Raw genomic sequence first — 23,110 nt, 5'->3', positions numbered from 1 at the left:
GAAGAAGAGTTACAGTGCGGAAGAATCATCTTTTTTTTTTTTCTTCAGCTGTATCAGTGTGACCATTTGGGGAAAGTGCTTATTAGGGGACCTGAAGTAGAGGGGAAATTTTAGTTTAATGGAGCAGGACTGAGGAAAAGATGTGTAGGAGACATAAGCAAGGTTGGCAGTTTTGAGAAAAAAAAAAACAGGTTGAATTGGTGTGGAGCCATGAGTGTTCTGGAGAGAATTCTATCAAGTATCTCCAGGTATTTGTCTTTTAATCCATCTTCTACTTAGGACAAAGATGAAAAGTCATTTACTTTTTTTCCTTTCTTCATCCTTAAGACTCCTAGGGATTCCAACTGATCAGAACTTTTCTGCCCTCTTCATAACAGTCTCAATAGTGTTGGAACAACATAAGCAATCCTGTAAAACTAGAAGACAGAGGCAACAGCTTGGGGAAGCTCTGGAGGTACAGTATGAACATGACTAGTAGCAGTCTTTTGCACACACCTAGTGCTATAGCAGGCTGCACACCTATCTACCTCTTGGTCATTAGGCAACTCAAAGCAAATATTCACCAGGGACACAGTTACCCAAAGATATCCTCTTACAAATGAGAAAAATAAATCAGTGGTTGTTGGTAATTCATCTTTTAATTACAGGAGCTGCTTAATGGAATGTTCTTCTCCCTTGCTACATATTTTATTAACAGCATTCATGAATAAATGAAATGCGTGCTAACTGTGGAAAAAAAAAAAAAAAAAAAAGAAACCTTGCACTAAGCTTTCTTGAACCCTCTGTATGAATCTTCATGTCTTGGTATGTTAAAGCTGGTTTCAGATGATTCTGAATTTGTTCACAAGTTTTGCAAGTGAAAATGCTTATATGCACTAGCAGTGCTTTTTGTCCCAGAATAATTAAATTGAAAGTGAAAGCTACACTAAAGTATATAAAAACCTATATTAATATTGAGAACCAAACACTCTAAATATATGCATACATCACCACATATGCATATATATGCATACTCAGATATTTATGTGCATACACATAATGCATGTGCTGAACATGTTTTCCATTATGAGATGTAGTTTTAAGCTCTTACAGCTACGGCTATCCCAATTTTTAATAATTTGTGATGAAATTTTCTGTGCTGGCTGTCAGCCTCAGGCTGTTACTTGAAGAATATCAGCCAAATGGCTAACCCATTTCTGTAAAGTTGCCTGGGAAAGAGAAGAAAGAAGAAAAAAAAAGGAAGGGGACAGGAGAGGAGAGGAGAGGAGAGGAGAGGAGAGGAGAGGAGAGGAGAGGAGAGGAGAGGAGAGGAGAGGAGAGGAGAGGAGAGGAGAGGAGAGGAGAGGAGAGGAGAGGAGAGGAGAGGAGAGGAGAGGAGAGGAGAGGAGAATTGCGTATGCCTAAAGATTTTATTTTTTTTCCTTAAAAAAGCTCTAGTAGTTATAGAGCATGACACTGAATTCTGACAAAGTAGTAAACTAATTATTGCACAATTTGCCATTTCTTTGTACATATTTATATGTACATATAAATTTGCCATTTATTTGACCAACTTACAGTCCTTCAAAAAGTCACATGCTTGCAAGGTTCTGGCTTACTATTATTGCTACCCTTCTTTTTCAGAGAATGTTTCCATGGCTGCTATGTTTTGTGTGTTGTCCAGTCTTTCCGATATATGTTATCATGCTCTGAGCACAGCTAAATGGATCAGCCCCCTCAGGGAGTTGGGAGGACTAATGCATGCTTTGAAAGTCCCTGATGAATTTGGACAAAAGATACAAGCCAAAATGGCTGCAATTCTAACAGATGTAGAGACAGAAAAATATATGACTTCATGCTCCTGGCAACTAAGATCTGAAAGCTTGGCTTTTCATGGAGGCTGTATCATCCATTGGCACACAGACTAGTGTGTCAAAGGACAAAACCCCTACAGGGGCTGCCTGGGTAGATTATCTCTCTTTAACATTTTACCATCTTGCTTCATGCTTTGCCATCCTGTTTCACTTGGGAGCTAAGCAAATGGATAACCAGAAAAAACAATACCTTCCTTTACTTGTCCTAGTGTCCATGATCCTTCCACTTAGGTAGTAGTTCAGTTTATTTAAATGCAATCAATGTTTGTCCCAAAACATTTTCACGATTGTAAAAACAATTACTTAGCTAATTTTTAATTCAATTAATTATCCTCATTTAGATTATTTGCATGATGCTAGTCTCTGTATTTTTAAAATTGTAAATTACTTTTTTTTTATTTTTTTATTTTTAAATTTTGGGTGATCACTTATTTGCTTCCTCAATATGTCTCAAGATGAGCCATTTCCTGTCTACTATACCATTTCCTTGCTTTATTTCAAACCTAAGATATATAGAATATTTATTTTCACTTTATTCTGATGGATTTTTGTTCATTCTGCAACATGATTTCACATCTAATTTTAATATTATCGGAAGTCATTTCAAATGCCCTGCTTTCCTAAGCTTGCTTGTTAAGGTTCTGTGAAAGTTTCATATTTCTTCATGATAGTTGATAGGATGAAATTTTTTTGAGTTTCAGTACATAAAAAAAATACATGCAACATTTTATCGTATGTTAATAAAGCTACAGAGTGCTTATCCTGTCTACTGAATCTGTCTCAAATTGTCCTCTTCTCATTGTACATGTTTCTGAACTAAGTGTTTTTTCTTCTGATCCTTTAATTCTGCATTAATAAATATATACATCAATAAATATATTTTAAAAAAAACATAACGTATTCTTTAACCTGTCCCTTCACCTCAGCTATATAAAATAGCATCAGGAAAGTTAACTAAACAATGGAGAAGCCTATTTGTGAGTAGTTAAAGCACAGTACTAGCAGCTAGAAATTCCCTTCTGACCAGACTTTGTCGTTGACTCTTTTCTTCAGTATTGTCAAGACATTCAACATCCTTGTCTAAGAGCTAAGGACTTATAAACATCTAACTCAGGGAGAACCATGCAGTCTAAAATGAGATCCTTAGTTGCAACTCTTTTGTGTTAGCCTGACTCAAAGCAGTTTCCAATTAATGAAATATTTTTTGGAGAAGCTTTGGCCCAAAATTAATATATTTTATTAGATCAGAAATATTCTTTTACAATATTACCTTACAATTTCCTTACATTTTATTTATTTCTTATCCAGAGAAACACTTGGGCATTCTTTGTCTCAAATTAAGCTTTCCTCCCCTCAGTGCACGAGGTATTTCTGCCACCAAATCTCGTATTTTATGTCAGGCTGTACATTAACCCACCTGATAAAAACATTAAGCAGGATAAGCATTGGAGATCGTCTATTGCCTGAGACCGGACATGATCATTTTGAAGAGAGATATTTGGAATGCTTTTTTCGGTAAATACCATAACTGTGTGTAGACTTTGAAGCAACAGAAAAGATTCCTTTGATTTAATGGGGTAGAGCTGTGAAATGTGGACTAAATGGTTTCCAGAAACAGATTTTCTTAAACTACTTTTTTTTTTCTATGATTGTAATGATTCTCCTCCTTGTATAATGAGCTTACTGGGAAAAAGAACAGTACTTTTCTCATTATCTACCATATAAGAAGCTAACTAAGAACAGCGATAGAAACTGATGATAGTATATAATTTCCTATTCTGGGCATTTTGATAATGTGGTCTGCTAAAATATAAATATATATTTATATATATTTTTATATATTTATATATATTTATATGGTTTTGAAATGGATTCAGAACAGAGAACCTATAATTGATTAATGCAAATATATGAGTTTTAGTCAAAGTCTTTGACTACTCTCTAGTCTACCAAATACATCTTCAGAAATACATTTTCAGAAATGTTTTAATTAAGTTCAGAATTATCCTTGGTATGTTCTTTTTATTCCTTTGCTAATAGAATGGGTCAAACTACATCAAAGTATAACAGTTAACACTATTAACAGTTTTTTTTCTTCATTCACCTTTAACATAACTTCCAATAGGTAAAGCTGCTCTTTTGTCAGTCAAAACCAACTTAGAGCAGATGTACATGATTTAGTGAAAAATAAAAATAAAAATAAATAATAACAAAATTTTAAAAAGAGGGCTCTGTACCTGGTGGGGAGATGTGAATCTTTTTTCATATGTCAGTTGACTTCCTTCTGTGGAGAGGCGGAAACTTTTCCTTCTGATACTGTCTTCTGACTCTGACTTGGGGAACTTGTCAATATCTCCTTTGTCCTCTGCTTCCGACATTTCTTTCTGTCTTCTTTTCTTCCTTCTGTTTCTTCTTTCTTTAGCACTCTTTGAGCTCAACTTTGATGCTTCTGAAGAACTTTCCAAGAGTTCTCCTAATCCCCCTACACCACTGAAGTCTCTTGATGCAACTGATGCTGCTGCCACTGCTGCTGTTGCCTGGCAGGTTACAAAACATGGTATTCTCAGTAGGCCAAAACCAAACAATTTTACAGACTTTTATCAATCATTTTTGTTATCACTCAGGCAGTCCTGCTTGCTGTACACCTTTCAGTGAGAAGATACACACAAACAAAATGAACCAAAGGTAAACTATTGAGCCCCTCATCGTTTAGTAGTGTGAGCTACTTGAAACATTAAATTTAGCGGTGCAATTTCATCATTATTCCTTAAAGACTTACTGAACAAGACACTGGTCTAAAATTAAGGCACTTAGGAAAGTATAAGCGTGGGGCTTTTTCATGTATTTTGGAACTGCTTCCAGACCTTTTCTTGCCTGACATTATGTTCTAATTCAGCTGATTCCTTCTGAATCTTTACAGAGAAAACTAATCCCTAACTTCCACCATATGGGTTATTGTATCACGATCCAACTAGCAGCCTGAAAGAAATTTAATCCAGCCTTTCTTCACTGTCTTTGCAGTCTCCTCACTTTCCGTCTACTTTCACTGGCAGCAGACACAAACTTCTCAAAGACTTAGGCATGTCTTTTAGCCCTATCTCCCTCTTCATGTTACTTTCCAAAATTCCCACTCTAACAGCATTCTGTGATATATTTTGAGTATATATACAGATATGCTCAAAAATATGTATACTAAAAAGTACATATATAATATATATACACTTTGTAATATATGCTTTTTAATTATTCAGCAAAACATTTTCACGTACAAAAGGAATCTTGACTCTAATACTGCTTTTCTTATAATTAAATGAGTTGCCATTCATATAAAAAGATGTAATGATGCCTTGGCCTTTATCCAACTTTCCTCATAGTCTGCTTTTTCCATTTCTTTTTAATTCTTGGTCAGTTTCTTCTCTGTCTCCACACTGAATCACACAAACATTTAGATATCTCTTGATATAATTAACAATGGCTTAGTGACTTCCAGGGATGAAAGTGTCATTAAAAATGCAGTCTTTGGTGATATTTAACATTTTTATTAAGTTACATTTTGCAGGATTCTTCTTTTTCCTTGGTGATTTGGAAATGATAGGGCTTAATGACTAAAATAGAGATACGCTAGTTAGATTTCACAGGTCATGCATAAAGGTTTCTTTTTAAGGAAAAAGAGTTTCACTTTCTATTAGCACTTTCTTTATAGAATCATTCTAATTTAGTGAAAGTAGCTCTACCAATATGCTACCAAAACTACAGTTTCATAGAAAGTTCTGATTTACTAGTATTTTATAAACATTGTTCTGTTGAAAATGACTACATGCCAAATGAGAAGTGATGGAAAATCAGTCCAGAAATTAGACAGATGTCTGACTCCCAAAGCTGAGTTTCTGCATATATTTTACAATCAGATATGAAAATTTCACAGACGTATCTATTGAAGTTCATTTTTCTCTTAAAACTGTAAAATATTTGTCTTCTCTTTTCAAAGAAAACAAAGATTATTGGGGAGGAACTATTAAGTACAGCAAGCTTGGAAATTCTCACTCAAACCAGAAGTAACATTACTAGACTTTTTTCACACGGTTAATAAGACCTGTAACATAGAAGCATCATGAACTATGACTACTTAGTCAGGCTTCAAGGACACCATTATCACAAATATTTTACAAATATTTTTTTGGCAATTCATTGAATAGTTTGCACATGTTCTAATTCCTATAAATATATTTCTTAAGAACAAGGCTCTTTAGAAATTATAGTATCCATCATTACCTGTGCTTCTTCTTGTTGCTTCTTCAGCTGTTCCAGCATTTGTTGAAATTCTGCCTCTTTCTGTTCTGCTTCTTCCATGGTTGCTTGATTCTGCTCTTCATAGGCCATGGCAACCACAGCCAGAATTAAGTTGATCAAATAGAATGAGCCAAGAAAAATCACCAGAACAAAAAATATCATATATGTTTTCCCAGCAGCACGTAGTGTCTAGGGAATAAAAGGCATATCTCAATATTAAACCACATCTTTGATACTGCAACACCGTAATGCTTTGCTAATGCTTTACTTGAACATTTCGGCTCATATACAAATAAACCTACTTTTTACGTCATAAAATTTCCTTACCAGCTGATACAGGTTTTCCCAGAAGTCCTGAGTCATTAGCCGAAAGAGTGACAAAAAAGCCCAACTGAAGGTATCAAAACTTGTGTAACCATAGTTGGGGTTTCTACCAGCTTTCACACATATGTATCCCTCTGGACACTGCCTATGTGAAAACCAAATAGGAGATATTAATTCATTAACTTTTATTTTCCTCTGTGTATTTTTATATATATATAAAGTGTTTTGGGACAATATGTGTTATTTTTGCACATGAAATCCATGAATTACAATTAAGTTCATTCAGACAAAAATGTTCTAACAAACAAATATGAGTGTAAACAAAAGATAACCTTTTCATCCATTCGTTACCTGGAATGCCCCAAATGTTTAAATTCTTCTCAGTCACATTTTGCAAACAGAATCTTTACTCCAAATGATTAATTTTCTGGCAAAAATACTTGCTGAAATGTTGTTAGGGTTACAGACAGATTAGATAACATTATTAGCTAAATCCAATTGTACTGGGATCACCCACATGAAAGCTGAGATTTTTTTAATAAGCTTCATCACTGCAGCCAGTCTGGTATCAGAGTTCAGTTAAAAATTCTAGCCTAATAATTGGACGCATATGTATGGCAGAGTTTGACAGTGAACTTTGCAAAAAGCTAGACTTGAAAAGACAGATTCAACCTTGTGCTTTCTTAATGTTTTACATATTCTCTGTCTCTGCTTTCATCCTACTTTGTTCAATCAGTTCATTTCCAAAATATACTTTACAATGGTTCAGATTTTACCAACATCAACATAATTTTCCAATCAAGTATGAACAAACACTCTTAATGAATATTTTGCTTAGCCAGTGATATTTTGACTTAAGAAATCATTGTTTACCAGAAAAACCCTATAAGATTTGTATCACTGTTAATAGGAAGTTGCAACTGCTATGGATAGATTTCATGTTGTTGCTTTTTCTATAAAACATAACAGAGGATTTTTGAAAGGGTCTTACCCCGCATCAGAGCTATTACCACAGAGTAGAGCATCTCTTTGTCCTTCCAAAATATAAAAATGAGCTGTGTAGAAAGCATTAGAAATATATGTGAAAAAGTCAAATGCATCTTTAAGTACTACTAAATAAATAAATTAAAAAAAAATAACATAATAAAAAAATGGTTATTTGCTAATTACATTGTAGTTTATTTAGGAACACTTCTGGTTATTGTACTTGTTTATTGTATGTGTCTACTATTGGTCAGTAACTGTAAACAGTTCTATATAAGGCATTCTATATAAGCCATTCTTTTTTTTTTTTTTTTTTTTTTTTAATTACAAATATTTATGTAGATAGCAACAAATATATTAAAAAGTTACATCAGTCATTCTTACTTTCATCCTCAATGTAATCCTTCCAGTTAAATGTGCTCACTGTTGTATTAACAAATGTACCGTTTTCATCCATTGTGCTATTAAAGTAGGAAATAACACTTATTTCAAAAGTAGAGTTGTCTGGAGGCCACTGCAGGCATTTATTCCTCAAGTTGCCCATGAACAGCTGCAGCCCTATTAGTGCAAATACACTCAGACAAAACACAGTCAGGATCATAACATCCGAGAGCTTCTTCACAGACTGAATCAGGGCTCCTACAATAGTCTTTAGGCCTGCAAAGAGAAAAGATCCATAGATTTATCAGAGTATCTTTGCCCTCCCTATATAGTTAAGATGTCATGCAGACACTTAAAAGAAACTATTTTTATTTGTCAAAAAGTAAAGCTTCATGAACAGCCTCAGAGCTTGTGAAGATGAATGAAAGAAAAATATTTTTTAATGAATATGCAATGTACATACGTTCAAATACACTGAAAATATAACACAATTATCAAGCAGGAAATTTATCAATCATGCTTTGCTGTTATAGATATGTTTTGATTTCTTAATTTCTCTTTCCATTTAATACTATGCCAATAATTCACTTTCCAGTTTATATTAACTGTAATTCCGGAACAATATGAACTGGACAGAACTGCAAGGAAATTTCAGAAAAAAAAAAAAAAAAATTGATAAATTGTCCTGTGCAATACTTATCTCTTTTTTTTTTTTTTTTTTTTTTGTAGCTTTTGTTGTTGTTGTTAGTTGGTTGTCTTTAAGGCAAATTTCATTTTTCATTGGTAAAATAACAGAAAAAAAATTCAAAATCAAGAAAGCCATAGCGCTAAAGCAATTTTAATGTAAAAGAGACAATTTTTCATAATAAAACATGGAAAAACAAAGCAAAATAATCCATAGGCCTTACATTTTTGCTTCATGCAAGAATCTGTTAAACTCAAAGGCTGATTTTGCAAAATAAAAGAAGTTAATGCTAAAAAGGCAAAGAGTCATAATCCTGGTTTATGATCCATGCCTTTTTGTTTGTTTTTTTTTTTTATTTTGTATTTTTTGCATTATGAGCAACAAATAATAAGACTTATGCTCAAAAGAAGTGAATTCAACTTCAATGGAACAACAGTCAGCCTCAGTGTTTAACCTTGCTCTCACCTGGAATGACTGATATTGTTTTCAAAGCTCGGAGAACTCTGAATGTTCTCAACGCTGAGACATTGCCCAGGTCCACAAACTCTGTCACATATCTGTAATAGGGGAGTTCACACACAAACACATTGACAGCACACAAATAACAATTGGAGTTACAAGGGGCCTAACACCTTACACAGTTACTTCTTACCTGGTATTACAGAAATAGTTTTCAAAGCTCTCAATACTCTGAAAGTTCGAAGAGCTGAAACATTGCCTAGGTTTACAAATTCTGTTACATACCTGTAGAATTAAATCACAGTTATTCAGAATTGAGGCAGAGCTTACACTAATTACGAGGGTCTTCAAAACCTCTGTGGCAACATTAGCAATCATACTCCAAAATTTACCTGTCTCTTCAGTACACCTCTCTTTCATAGGTGTTTATTTTCATCAGTTATGCTTAAATTTCACTGAAGTGAAACTCACTGATTTATATTTGAACAGATAATTAAACTAAATAGCCTGTAATAGGATGGTGACATGAAGTTAAAGGAATGGTTTCCATTCTGATGAGCAGAAAAATGTAGGACATGAAATTAGTGTCCCTCAGTAATAATTATACTAGCAGCTGAAACTCTGTACTCAATCCTGCCGTATTTTACTTTGATTTATGAGTACTAAAATGTGTGACACAGCATCTAAACTTCACAAGTTGCAGAAATTAAATACTTCTAAATAAATATATTTACGATAAGAATAGTATTTGCCACTAATTTCATGCCCTAAAAGCTTAAAAATTCTTGAACCACTTACGCCATTAGAATGACACTGAAGTCAAGCCAGTTCCATGGGTCTCGCAGAAAAGTAAAACCTTCTAAGCAGAAACCCCTTGCAAGAATTTTTATAAGTGATTCAAAGGTATATATTCCAGTGAAAGTATACCTGAAATGCATCAAAGCAGAAAAAACGGATCTTTGCATACTTACGTTTGTAGACAGTGGCATTTTTAATGAAAGATGATTTGCATGAAACGAACAGTTAGAAGTGAAAGGAGCAACTCATTAAGCTGATTTGTCATAATTAATTAATGAATTTAATCATTCAGTAGATAAAATTCAAAACCAAGATACATATATACTAATCCTTTTCTAAAAGCTTGATTTAATCTCAGTGTTTGTGCTTGCAAATAGTGTCAGACTTTAGTATTTATACATACATTTCAGATTTGATATTTATATGTACATTCTCCAGCGTTCATGAGGTTGCCTCTTTGGTTGCATTAATAGATCAGGTGGATGCCTAAGCATTACAAAAATGCAGATATTTTTTTTTAACGTTAAAATCAGAGTGTTTTATGAAAATCAGTTCTGGATAATAACTATATTCATGCATATGGTACATGTTTATTTCATAAATAAACATTAAATATAAGAAAATATGCCCAGAGTGTTATTATTGAACATGTGGAGCATGATTACCGATATAACTGGTGTGGGAACAACCACTCATTTATAAATATAGAATACTCAGTTATAACCAGAGCAATGCAGAGACTTCCTGAGGCCAACGTGGGTCTGTGTGGACCAACCAAAGGAAATCTACCTATGATCCTACTGCTCTTTCAGCCTCTCAGCAACTGTCACAGTCATAGCCACTGCTGAGCAGGCTGGGGAACAGGTGAATGCTATTACAGTTTCTATATATAACATTCAGAGCATGCATTGAAATAAATAGAAATCAGTAACGGCTAGTGGAGAACTCAAAGGAATGAAAGAAGCCACAAGCAGTTAAAACATTTTTTTTTTGTTTACCTTTTTTTTTTTTTTTAATTTGATCAATAGCATCATTTCAAAGAAAACATATGTTTCAAAGGAAAACATATATCCGTAGTTTTTTAGAGAATAGAAATTAATGTATAATCATGAACTTGATACTTTGTGGTTTCCTTGTTTCTTTCAGCTCTCCCTTACTCCTTCATAGGTAAGACCCTTTCCTCAGTCATTGGAGCTTCTTGTGTTTTGGGTGTTTTTTTGTTCATGGGAGAGACTGCCCACTGTGGCTAGCACTTGTGAGTTCACATTGGTGAGCCACAAAGAATGTGGTAAGATCATGGATGCTCAAGGAATATATGGCTGGCCTCACCAGTGACGTGCAACAACTTCAAATACACATTTGAAGTACTGGAGCTCTTTTCCGAGCCTGCAGCTCAGAACATCCAAGGGCAAGAGTTCATGTCAGTACTTCACAGTATAAATTCAGATATTCTTCATATATAATTTTAAAGAACAAAGCATTATTTCTAAGACATTGAAATTATTCAGGAAGGAAACAAAGATATTAATTATCTCATGGAACCTACTTCTTTATGACTCTGGAAAAGTACAGTTGGATAAGCAACTTTCCATAAATCTTGTTTGGAGCCACATGAAAATGAAGAAGTAAAAATGAAGAAGTAAAAATGTTAACTTACTCTACATTCTTTGTCCAGTCTGGAGGGTTACTCATGGTCATAAATACACAGTTGGTCAAAATAGTGCACATGATAAGCATGCTGAATAATGTAGATTATAGTCAAGGGATGTAAGTCAGAAAAACATGACAATTTTACAATGCTGAAAGCACTAAAATATTAAGCATATAAAAATATGTACAAATAACATGAAATTCCAAGTGAGACCTGAAAATAAAGCTTTGCACATAATTCTATCTATTTTAAACAATATGCCATCTGGCATGGTATGGTGTACTCACAGTAAAAAACAATGCATGACTTTTATAATTATGGCATGTTTGGGATTTAAATGAAACTTGAACACATCCTTACATGTATAAAAATATGAAATGAGTACCCAAATGTAATCTTTCATTAAAGCTGAGGAATCATTCTAAAAGATCTATGTGCAGGAGCACCTAAGTTGTTATTTGGAAAGGAGTGAAATATATTGGAAAATATTCTCCTTCATTTTGACCTGGATCTTTAGTAGGACATGAACCCCAAAGCTAAAAACACAACACTGAAAAAGTATGCCTGAAAAAAAAAACAACAACACAGTTCTTTATTCATGCTCTTTTATCCTTGCTGAGTGAGTCAAGCTTAGGAATACTGGTCTTGGAAGAAATACTGCATTTCTTACAAATACTACTGGTCTTAGTAAATTTGTGACCTCAGATACATTGAAGTGCAATGGTTTGTTCATAGCTGTAGGGCTTTGTATGGGACTAGGCCTCCATTTATATATAAAGCCTGATAGTTGAGTTCTGACAGCTTTAGGTGGTTCAGTAGCAAATTCTCCTCTTAGGAAGTACGATCTTACTGCAATTCACAAGGTGATTTTTTAGGTGTGATCAGCATAAATTTAGTTAGCACAGTACACCCACATGGACATAATCTGTATATCTATATGAAAAGTCATATTCTAGTCATTATTTCAGTCTTAAATGACAACTCTTAAATCAACATCAAGGAAAAAAAAAGGATATGAATGTACCAAAATCTTGATAGCAATTTTTCTTATGGGATTAAAAGGAGTTAAAATGTACAAGGCAGATGTGGCACTGAATCGGAAAATTGCCTTTCCCTTATTCAATACTATGAATGTCTGCAAAACAAAAATTATAAAATTAAAATACAATGTTGACTATACAAGTGTCTTTACCTCCTTATAAAGTATTCCATTCTTCATCTGGTAGTTTCAGGTTTCATTCTACTGTCTATTGCGTGAGGAAAACAACTGATTACAGTGGATTAAGCCTTCCATGGATGATTCTCCAGTTCATTGACTTTCCTAGCATATGAACTGAATTCTGATACTATTAAAAATTGGTTGGAATTACCAGCACAAACGTCATTTTATCAGTAATAGCAAAATATGGCATTTCTTCATTAAAATTCTTTTAAATTTTTGTTTCTGACAAACTAAGTCTTTGATTAAAGTCAGAATTTCAGATTAGTCAAATACATTCTTCCTTGTGATTAAACACAAACAAAACAAAAATTGTGACAGAGACATTCTGAACTCTGCTTTGTATTTGGAACAAGTATGTGAAAGAAACATATATACATATGTATGGTTACAAGGACAAACGCCTTGTCACTAAACAATGTAGCATAATTTAAAATAATTTCTGTCATTTTAGAATTTAAACACTACCAATATGAATTATATGTATCTTCTGAAAACGTGTCTGTGAAAAACTGAAAGGGATGAATAAACTGCCAGCTGACATCATTCTGAGCAAAGATAAGTGTAACCAGAACCTATATTAATAAATCATTTCTTCCAAAAAATGATGTTTTCATTGTGAACAATATGCTCTTATTATCTATGAGCACCAAATGTAGGTAATTATTATCTTTAAACTTTGACCTGTTAAGCATAGAGTGAGTGTTCACTTTCATTCTGTTCCTGTTGGTGGTCATCGCCTAAGTGTTTTCATTTTTATTCCAAGTATATTTGTATTTGAGATTTACTTGCATCTTTGGTACTCTTTGAAATTTCTCCAGGACATGACTATTCTTTATTCCTTTTGCTCTTATTCAGTGGTAATGGCTATGCTTTGTGTTACCATAATAGAGCCTTTGTTACGCTCTCAGCAGAGCGTAACACTCAGAGGGTATCACTGGTTTCCATGTTGATTTCTATTCTCTGCAAAAACTTGCCATTGATCAGAAAAACGCTGCCCTCTCCATGGCCTTTGCTGCCTATCTGGTCTCCACCAGAGCAGCGCAAGCAAAAGCAAACATCACTGTGCCACGAAAGAAAACAGGCAAAGGAGCCAGTGCCTGTTCACACAATAACATCATGCATGGCACTAGGGATGGCAGAGTGCCCTCACAGTCATTGGCATTTCTTTCTGCTCTATACCCTTTCACCCAGTTAGGAAAAGTCAACAGATACTGCCTGTCCCAAGGGCCCTGCTGCAGCAGAGCCTGAAGACAGACTACAATTCATGTATGATTTTGTCTGCATCAACATGTTGATGATTAAGAATAGTTTCTGCTAGAAATTGGAGGAGTGATGACTAATTCTATTTAAAATGTCCATTTGTTTTCTGTCAAGCATATCAGGCTGGTATGTAACATAAATACTGGCATCACCTGTGACAAAAGATTCTGAAGTTTACTAATTATTTGCAGCAGACTAAAAAGTCTTCAGTAGTCTGAATTTTTCCAGTTTTGACTACTTTTTCTGATCACTGGAGATCAGAAATAATACTTCAGTACTCATACTTTCTGATACATATTGCTAGACTTGTTTAGAAAGCTTTATTCCTCAACTTACTTATGCAACTTTATTCCAGAGTTGTTTTGCTACTAGATAAAATAAGGGCTTAGTGCACAAAGTTATATTCTAGGTAAGAATTTCTATGAAACTATTTTATAAGACCAAAGATTTAAAACGTCTCTGTGCTACATATATGTATATTTATGTTAGTATATGTTATATAGCTGTAACAGAATCAAGGAATATGGCTACAGTCATGTATTTCACTAACTTGGATGGATGCTACCTGGTTATACACAACCATTTCCAATACAAAATCATGCTTGAAACATTTTGTTTGTCATATCCAGTACTACAGCTACATTGAAATCAGGAAAATTCAGCCATGTTCTTAGGCAAGTTGAAGGAAGTTATATCATCCGTACACTGAGGTAAATAACAAATAACTGCTGAAGTCACAATATAGAAGAGCATAAATCAGTTCTGATAGATGAAAGGATATTTCTATGTATTATTTTGTGATAAAAAATAATCTTTGTACTGCACAAAATTATATTCTATTTTGTGCAAAATAATATTCACTCACTTTTTTATTGATATAGTATGGGTCCAGGTCTTCCAAAGGTTCAGATACCATTCCTGGAGGTATGTCACCATAAATAAATGGCAATGTCTTTCCTGCCTCCAAGTCACTGTTTGGCTTTGGACCATTTTCATCATCATCATCTGTATGTTCTTGCTTGGGCTTTTTAGCTTTTTCTTCTGCAGAACGCTTTTCAATAGCTGCGAGAGAATCTCTAGTAAAATAGCGGAAGCTTTCAGGTCCTGGTGGTACCAGCAGTGCCTGTGCCATGTTTTCATCCTGCAAATTTAATTACTTTTAGCTTCTTGCATAAGAATGACCTACAAAGGAAAATGCAGATAATTTAGGAAAACTGGATTGTACAAACAAACAAAAACAAACAAACAAACAAAAAAACCCAAACAAAACAAAACAAAACAAAAAAACACTTGCACAGAAACCTTTTCCAGGCCTGAAATAGAAGCTGCATCTTTCAAGGCTGAATAACAGCTAAAAGCAACTGCTCAGTTTATTTAGATATTTTGTAATTTATTTTTCAGCTTTTTCCTGTTGGTCTATAAAATGACACAATTTCTGTCTGCTAACACTGCTTTTTGTATGTCCTTAGACTATCATAATTACAGAAAAATACTGATATGTTTCGTTTTAATTGTGTATTTCTTTTTAACAGTAAGTATAAATGCATAGTCTATGAAGTACTATGAAGAATATAATATAGTATTATGGTTTATAATTTATTACTATTAGTTTAGTTTAATTATTACTATTTTTAGTTTATTACCATTAGCTTTTTAGTATTATATTCTAATATAATACTAATAGTATTATAATATATTAGAATATCTATTGTATTATATATTATTCATTATACTATGAAGTATTTACTTCATATAGTGTAGTGTAGTACACTACATGTATATACTATAGTACGTGTATATACAGAGTGCTATACTATGTGAAGTATATACTCGTATATCTATAGTAATATAGTATATTGTATGAAGTATATTTTATACTTCATATAATATAGTATACTATGAAGTATATACTATAAAGTATATTATGAAGTAGAAACATAAAATTTATAAACTGGTATTTTTCTAGTTATATTTATCTTCTCATATTTTTTTTTTTTCAAGTATCAGTAATCTAACTTTACAAACTTAAATTATTTAATTAAACCAAAATGAAGTTTTTGTATGGTTAATGTAATTTAAATTCATTTAAATTACAGCACTTGAATTATGGGAGGAACAAATATAATTTGTTCTTACTGGCAGTTTATTGTGCTAAAAGTTAATTTTAGATACCAAAGCAGGTTAGGCTCCACTTACTGTGATTGTCTGTGAGATGTGAATCAACACCTCAAGACTTTTAGGTAAAATGAAAGAAGGTGTGCAATCAAGACTGTGTTGGAAATTAATGTTGTCCTGATTTCTTGCGAGGCAAGGATCATAATATTATTTCAGACTAAAACTAACTAGAAATCTAAGATCGTAGTTCCCTATGAATGACTTCAGTGCCAGTGCCAGCTTATGTAGTTTCTGCTGCTTTTTCCTTCTGTCTTCACCAAACTCTCTACTGTAGCACAGGTTTCCTTATGCATGTGCATGTCATGCAGCACATCAGCTGAAAGTAACATTCTTCAAAGTCATTCTGCAGTGGGACCTGTTGCTCAAACTGATGCAGCACACAGCACAACAGTGAGGTTAGAATGGATGGAGGGAGGAATGGCAGAAGGCAGATCTGGTTAAGCAGCTAAGGAGCAATGCAACCAAGCAGGACATGATAGCCTTATTTGGTGTCTACTTTGCAAGAGTATGAGGCATATAAATAATATATAAAACAATATTTTTATATATTTTAAAAATTATGAAAACTATTTTTTTTTCTAGAGTTAGTGAGTTTCAGTGCCTGAAATGAATTGTTTTAATTGTGTTTTCTGTACAAAGCCATTCAACCTTCCCTACATTACCTCATGAATCCACAACACCTATGTGCTGGAGTTGCCAAGTCTGGATTTGAGATGTAATATTGTATTCATTTGCATTCATTCAGTAATCTTTTGCCTGAAGTTCCTTGCCTGTCTGGAGAAGTTTGTACAAATTGCAAACAGATGCACAATCTCCCATGAAGTGCTATAGTAATGATCTTAGGAAATAATGATTCCCTTTTTGAGCGACTTCACTAGAAATGCATTTATCTGTACTGCCAGATGTCCACAAAGTGGTCAAGAAATGACTGGGGAAAGTAATATTAGCGTACTTGGGGTTTCACCATATTTGTCAGACTATTATAAAACATGCTTTATAGTTTTCTTGACAAGGTGGAAACATTATTTAAGTCTTGCCTCTATTACTGACTAGTGTAGACATCTGTACTACTGACATCTCTCCTGGCTGCTTCTATTACACAAGAAGTTTCTTCCTCTACTATGCCCAATATTTATGCCAAATACCTGATTTAGATAACATTGCTTAGTAGAAGAACACACAAATATGTATTTGATTACTGTCTCTGTACATGGCATAGTTTAACAAAGCAATTAAGCAAAAGTAATTCTATTCCCTGCATGGAGCCCTGAGCAAGCTCTTAGCAGTCTTTGAGCTATAAACCGTTGACAGATTCTCTCTTCTTCCTTCAGTGATTCTGTAATTGCTTATATCCTGTGACTAAACTGCCAGGACAGGAATGATACTGGGCAGAATTCAGACAAGGAAAGATTTCTGCCTAGCTAATCATTTCAGAATAGCTTTCATTAAAAAGGTATCTTTAAGGAACAGTCTCAAAAATACGTGTAAGATCTCAGTAGTTTAGAAAGTTAATACAACGCTCTACTGAAACCTCAGCTCTCTCAAGGCCCCTCATTACCTGGCACTGCTCAGCAAAATGAATTTCAAGTATTTGAAATACAAGTTGGGCCTAGATCCTGTATGTGTACAGGCCTATGATTCAATAGATTTGGCAAGAAAAAATGAGCTCCAGGTTATTATTAAAAACATCCTTATGTCAAATAAATCCATTTAGTTGTGTCTGAACATTTCATTCTACAAATCCCTTTCTAGTTTTCCTTCAGTGTCTTCCTTTAACTACAAAGACTGAGCAAGACAAGTTATCCACATTAAGTTCATAATTTTATGCATTTTTCAGTTAATTATATTATGCCCATGGATAACTTGTTAAATTTTATTTTTGAATATAATTATATTCTCATAATTTACACAGAAAATGACTCAGAAAATAAATGAAATATCTGTGCTAACAATGTCAAATTAATTTTTGTGTCTCTCTGAAAAAGGTAAAGGAAGTGGCCTGAAGGCCATATATTTATGATATCTTAAATCAGGCAAGTGGTAAAATTGAAAGTGTCACTGTAAGAATTAGGTGGATAGTATGATTATTTATTAAAATCACTAGGTTATCTAACAGGTTATTTGCATTTTGCATGAAACAATTCACATATGCTCTTCAAAATTTTTAAAGTGTAAAAATAGCAAATCTTGCAATGTCTTATGGGCTGTTTTTTTTTTTTGTTTAGAACACTGGCATTAGAATTATTTTCCTGCTTTTTTTTTTTTTTTTTTTTTTTAACCTTGGAAAAGCTGACTATGAGACTTTCATTCCATTAAAATTGAAACACTGGCACACAAACATGTATTGGCATAAGTGCAAGACTAGTGAATGGAATCTAAAATGGCCATATACAATAATTTTCTTATTCTAATCTTTAATTTGAGAGGCTGTAATTTAGGAACAATATCTTCCTATGTGTCAGGCAGAACAGTAGCCTCTCAGATGCTAAAACATGGGTTAAAAAAATTTGCTTTAAATGGCAAACATTCATGAGAGTAGATGTCTCGCATTAGGCCAGTAAAGACATTAGTCCAAATAAAAAAGATGGGGCTCCCACTGTAGGAGAGACAGAAACAACAGGGTTAGTGGCATCACTTCAGCATCAGATAGAGATTATTTTCCACTGCTTTAAAAGTGTAGAAGTGTGCTGATGTTGTCAGAAAGTTACCTCAATTCTAAATACTGCTGTCCTAACAAGTGGAGTACAGAGGGACTATATGCAAACAGGGTCTAAAGGAATGAGTCATAATAACTTCCTCTCTTACTATTTGGAAAGTTGTTTTGCTAAGTTCAGGCATTATTTTTCAGGAAGTGAAGATAAGTTATCTTTCAGTTATGTTCTGATCCAATTCCAAATTGGGTAATAATTGCATTCAATTTAGCATAAAAACAAAAGACAAAGTGATAGGTAAATGTTAGTTTGGTGCAAAGATTATGTAGTAAGAAATACTCTTACTGAAATTTCTCACAACATCTATACGTGGAGGATAATTTCACAGAGAAAAACTTATCCCCTTATCTGATGAAAAGCTTCAAAGTATTTTTTTACAGGTATAGATTATCAGCTTTCTGTAATTAACATTTACCTTATTTTTTCCTGGCATCTTTGAATGATTTTTTACTATTTTGAAGTACTGCTTTAAAAATATTTGAGTAAGATATACCTCTCTCTCTATATATATCAAAAAACAAAGCAAAAACAAAAACAAAACACACCACCACCACACACACACACAAAACAAACAAACAAACAAACAAAAAAACACCCCAAATGTTACTGCTGTAATTCAAAGAGCAATGCATGAATGCAATACAATTCGGAGTTAATTGAGGTATGTAAAAAGATATCCACACAAAGCTACCTGTGGATCCTAAGACAAGGAGCCCCAGGAGTCTATGAATGTTGGTTCCACAGAAGCAGGTATTTTCAAGGTAAAGAGTGACTTCCTGAAAGCTGAAAACAGCCTCCAGAATTTAGCACCTGCTCTCAACCTGCCTCTTTAAATGGTAATCTACTGATTTAAAGTACGATAATTTGTGTTTGTAGTTCCTGACTACATGTAGGATTTGTTTTTCCTTCTTCCATTCTTTCCAACGTTTATCACCCATCTATTGTGTCATTTTCCTTAGACTATAATTTACCTATAGCAATGACTATAATTTTTGTATGGATTTGGACGGTCAGCCTCGGTAGCCTGTAGGTATTAGTATTTCACAACTACACAAAATAAAAATAATGAAGTCACCATCAGGTACTTATTAATAAAATTAATAGTGGTAATAAATAATGGAATACAAAAAATACTTTTTTATGAGAATACAAAATCAACTAATAAAGAAATCTAGCAGAAATAATATTTGTATAATAAAATCTTATTTTGAAAATTATTTAAAACAGGGCAGTGGTAATTGGCTGAATGTGGATTAGTTGGTCACATTGACTGAAACCTTACTAAAGAACAGTAAATAAAGGAGATACTAACTAATAACATGGTCTTACACAAGATGTGAAAGCATGGTAACTACATTTAAAGAATCCCAACCTCAAAAAAAAAAAAAAAAAAAAGTTTGGAATTCTGGGCAGAATACAATTTATGAGGTTCAGTCTGACCAACAAAAGATTTGGCAGATAGACAAACACTCAAAACTGATTTGATCAGAGACTGGAAAGCAACTTCAGACCTATCTGAAAAATTCAGAAGCTGCTCTTTGGGATATCTTTGGCCACTGCTCTCTCAGCAGGAGACATCATTATGGTTATTCTTATTTTCTTTGTGCCCACTGGTGTCACACACTCAGCTCTTTTCTTTCCACCTTCTGCCTCACTGCAACAGTCACTTTTGAATTCCTTTGTTCATCTACCTTGTCTCCTTCTACCTAGGACTGCAAATAGTATCTTATGGTTCTTACATCCATGCCAATGTATGCTGTATCTGGTAAGCTGGAGTAAGCAAAAATAAGTAGGTTTTGTAGAGAAATTAACATGGATTCCACAGATATGTACATGCAAGTTGTAGAACCTCCAGAATAAATGTTTTGACCTATTTATTTATAAAAATGGGCCAAAACCTCCATGAATTTTTTAAATGTAGGCCTGACTTAAATTTTCTTTAACACTTGTGTTAAAGTTGTGTCTGAGAAGGTGTGAAAAGAGATCACATGTGCCTAAAGTATTTGAGAAGAAATCTGAAGAAGGACAAATAACCTTATTCATTTTAAGAGGAAGAGGAGGTGTCTCTTTCTTAACCCATCAGCCTAACCGGAATACAATACTTACTTTTTTGCAAATACTTTCCAATGTTAAAAATCCTTGAGTTCTAATGGAAATATCCACAGTAAACATAACACACAAATTTCTACAGGTGGACATTATTAAAGATGTTCAGTTCATTTTCCAGCTGATATTTTACAGAAGATACAAAGCACCATATTAAATGGGTATCATATGAAGAGAAACACAATGTCTGGCTGAGAAGAAAGGATAGTCTTACCTTTATTTTTCTAAGATATGCCAGGTCAGAATTTAGCAACTGGATCTTTTGCTATCATGAAAACATAAAAGCTGCATTTCTAGCTGAAAATATATATATTTTAAAAAGTTCCTCCTCAGGAGCTGAAGCTTCTTCAAGATTGAAGTTTCTTCAAGGCTCTATTATTCTTTATCCTTGTGTCCAGAGCTTCTCAAAATGAGTTGCAATAGATGAAAATAAGTTTCTATGTTACATTATATATATACAAATTTCTTTCAACCTAAGAAAAAGGATACTAGGGAAAAGCAGCATTGAACATTGAATATGGACTAATGTACAAAACTTAACACAGACCTAAAATACACTTCAAAATATCCTTTAAGTGGTGTGAATTTTTTTAAATTCCATTTATTCTTTTACATGTTTAAACTGAAAGGGAAAAAAAATGTTTTGTTAAGATTACTATATGATTAGTACTTTCTTTGGTAGACATGTGATAACTGTGCCCAAACTTACAGGCACAGTTCTTATCTGTTGCTCAGGAAACTGTGAAGATTATAATTACTCCCCACTGGATTTACTGTCTTTAACCAGGAATAAAAAGTTCATTCAATCTAAATTTGGAGGAAAACGTGGATAGTCCTGCAAACTATTTATCTTAGAGCATGTTTGTATAAGTGTTTTGTATGTGTGTGTGTGCAACAAAATTTTTCTTCCACCTCAAGAAACACAAGGGACAGTTTCATCTCCAGATTCTTCAGTCTTCAGATTGCGTTATTACAACTGCTGACCACAGGTTAGCTGTGGCTTTCTCAGGCTTTAAAGCTTTAATAATCTGAATATATAGTTCATTAAATTTAAATGGTCTACTTACATCTTGCAAACTTTGGTCTTCAGCCATTGAGATTGAGATGAGATGTCTTTGAGACATTTATTCTCATTTGAACTACTTTTATTTTTGGCTCTTTCCTTACTTTTTTTCTGTTGTCGTTATTTTGTTTCTTATTCCTAGAGAAGAAAAGAAATAAGACAATCTTCTCCTTTAGGTCTTTGCATCTGCCAAAGCAGACCTTATATTACTTTTCTCCAAATACAGTGAGAATGAGCAGCCATTGTAATGTCTATAGATAAAGAAAATTTGTGTAGACACAGATCTGCTCAAAGAGAACACAGAACCTGGGAAAACAGAAAGTGAAAGCCTTCTACTAGACCACTGCTTCTCTTGCAAAGACAGATCTCCAAAAACTCCTACAGAAAATATGTTCAAAATACTAATCTAGAATTTGCCTAGTACTAGTTACTATTAATCTAGAATGACATTTTCCAAAAGATGTAAGTGGTACCACAATTGTAGCTTCTGTTTGTTTAACAATATAACATAAAGTCATTCAGAAGATTGCTCACAGCAAACTCTTTTAGTGCCCTGGTCATTTTGAGTAAGGCACTGATTCAGCATATCTTGCTGTGGTGAGTCACTACTGAAGAGGCTCCACTGAAGACATCTGAAAGCTGTGTCTCCACTACTGCCCTCAGGGGATCTTGACTCTGAGACTGCCACCAATGATACTTATCCACCAATGCAAATTTTCTACTGAATGCAGCTTTCCCTGGAGGTACATAGGGGAATTCCCCATCCCCTTGCCTATTGGGTGCATCTGGATTCTGCCTCTGAAGTAGCATTGTGCTGAAATCTAATCTCATGGTCAGATACAGGGCAAATAACAACGACTAAAAAGGTTAAGTGCTGTTGCTTGCAGGCTTTAAAATAACATGAAGGAGATACTGTAGTTTCCTAACGGGAGTAATCACTAATGCTAAGTATATGACACTAATTGTCAAAAGAAGGAATTTAACTTCTAGTCAGTTGTTAAAATATTTGCTAGTGTGTAAAAAGTGGAGGCATTCATATTAAACATGAACAACTTTAATACCGCTAGAAGTGCAGGTAATTTCAATAAATCCTTATTTTGAATTAGAGCAAAAGGTAGTCATAGAGAACAGTTTTTCACATGTAACTC

General features: G+C 33.8%; 1 protein-coding gene across 1 annotated transcript in view; it reads right to left on the bottom strand.

Annotated features, from left to right (window-relative positions):
- Positions 1-22,054, bottom strand: part of LOC116490743 (sodium channel protein type 2 subunit alpha-like) — a 62,109-nt gene extending 40,055 nt beyond the window's left edge. Inside the window, exons 1-12 of the mRNA XM_032190209.1 lie at positions 21,967-22,054; positions 21,114-21,299; positions 14,773-15,089; positions 12,442-12,560; positions 11,432-11,521; positions 9,775-9,903; positions 9,170-9,261; positions 7,836-8,108; positions 7,459-7,522; positions 6,471-6,612; positions 6,126-6,332; positions 4,091-4,390 (exon numbers count right to left, since the gene is read on the bottom strand). Of these exons, the coding sequence (XP_032046100.1) occupies positions 4,091-4,390; positions 6,126-6,332; positions 6,471-6,612; positions 7,459-7,522; positions 7,836-8,108; positions 9,170-9,261; positions 9,775-9,903; positions 11,432-11,521; positions 12,442-12,560; positions 14,773-15,039 (1,683 nt within the window). The 5' untranslated portion in view covers positions 15,040-15,089; positions 21,114-21,299; positions 21,967-22,054. The remainder of the gene's footprint in view (positions 1-4,090; positions 4,391-6,125; positions 6,333-6,470; positions 6,613-7,458; positions 7,523-7,835; positions 8,109-9,169; positions 9,262-9,774; positions 9,904-11,431; positions 11,522-12,441; positions 12,561-14,772; positions 15,090-21,113; positions 21,300-21,966) is intronic.
- Positions 22,055-23,110: the final 1,056 nt, after the last annotated feature.

This window comes from Aythya fuligula, chromosome 6 (assembly GCF_009819795.1).
Source record: "Aythya fuligula isolate bAytFul2 chromosome 6, bAytFul2.pri, whole genome shotgun sequence".
NCBI lineage: Eukaryota > Metazoa > Chordata > Aves > Anseriformes > Anatidae > Aythya > Aythya fuligula.
Note: the sequence above shows the minus strand (reverse complement) of the source record. Positions and strands in the feature narration are given on the sequence as shown.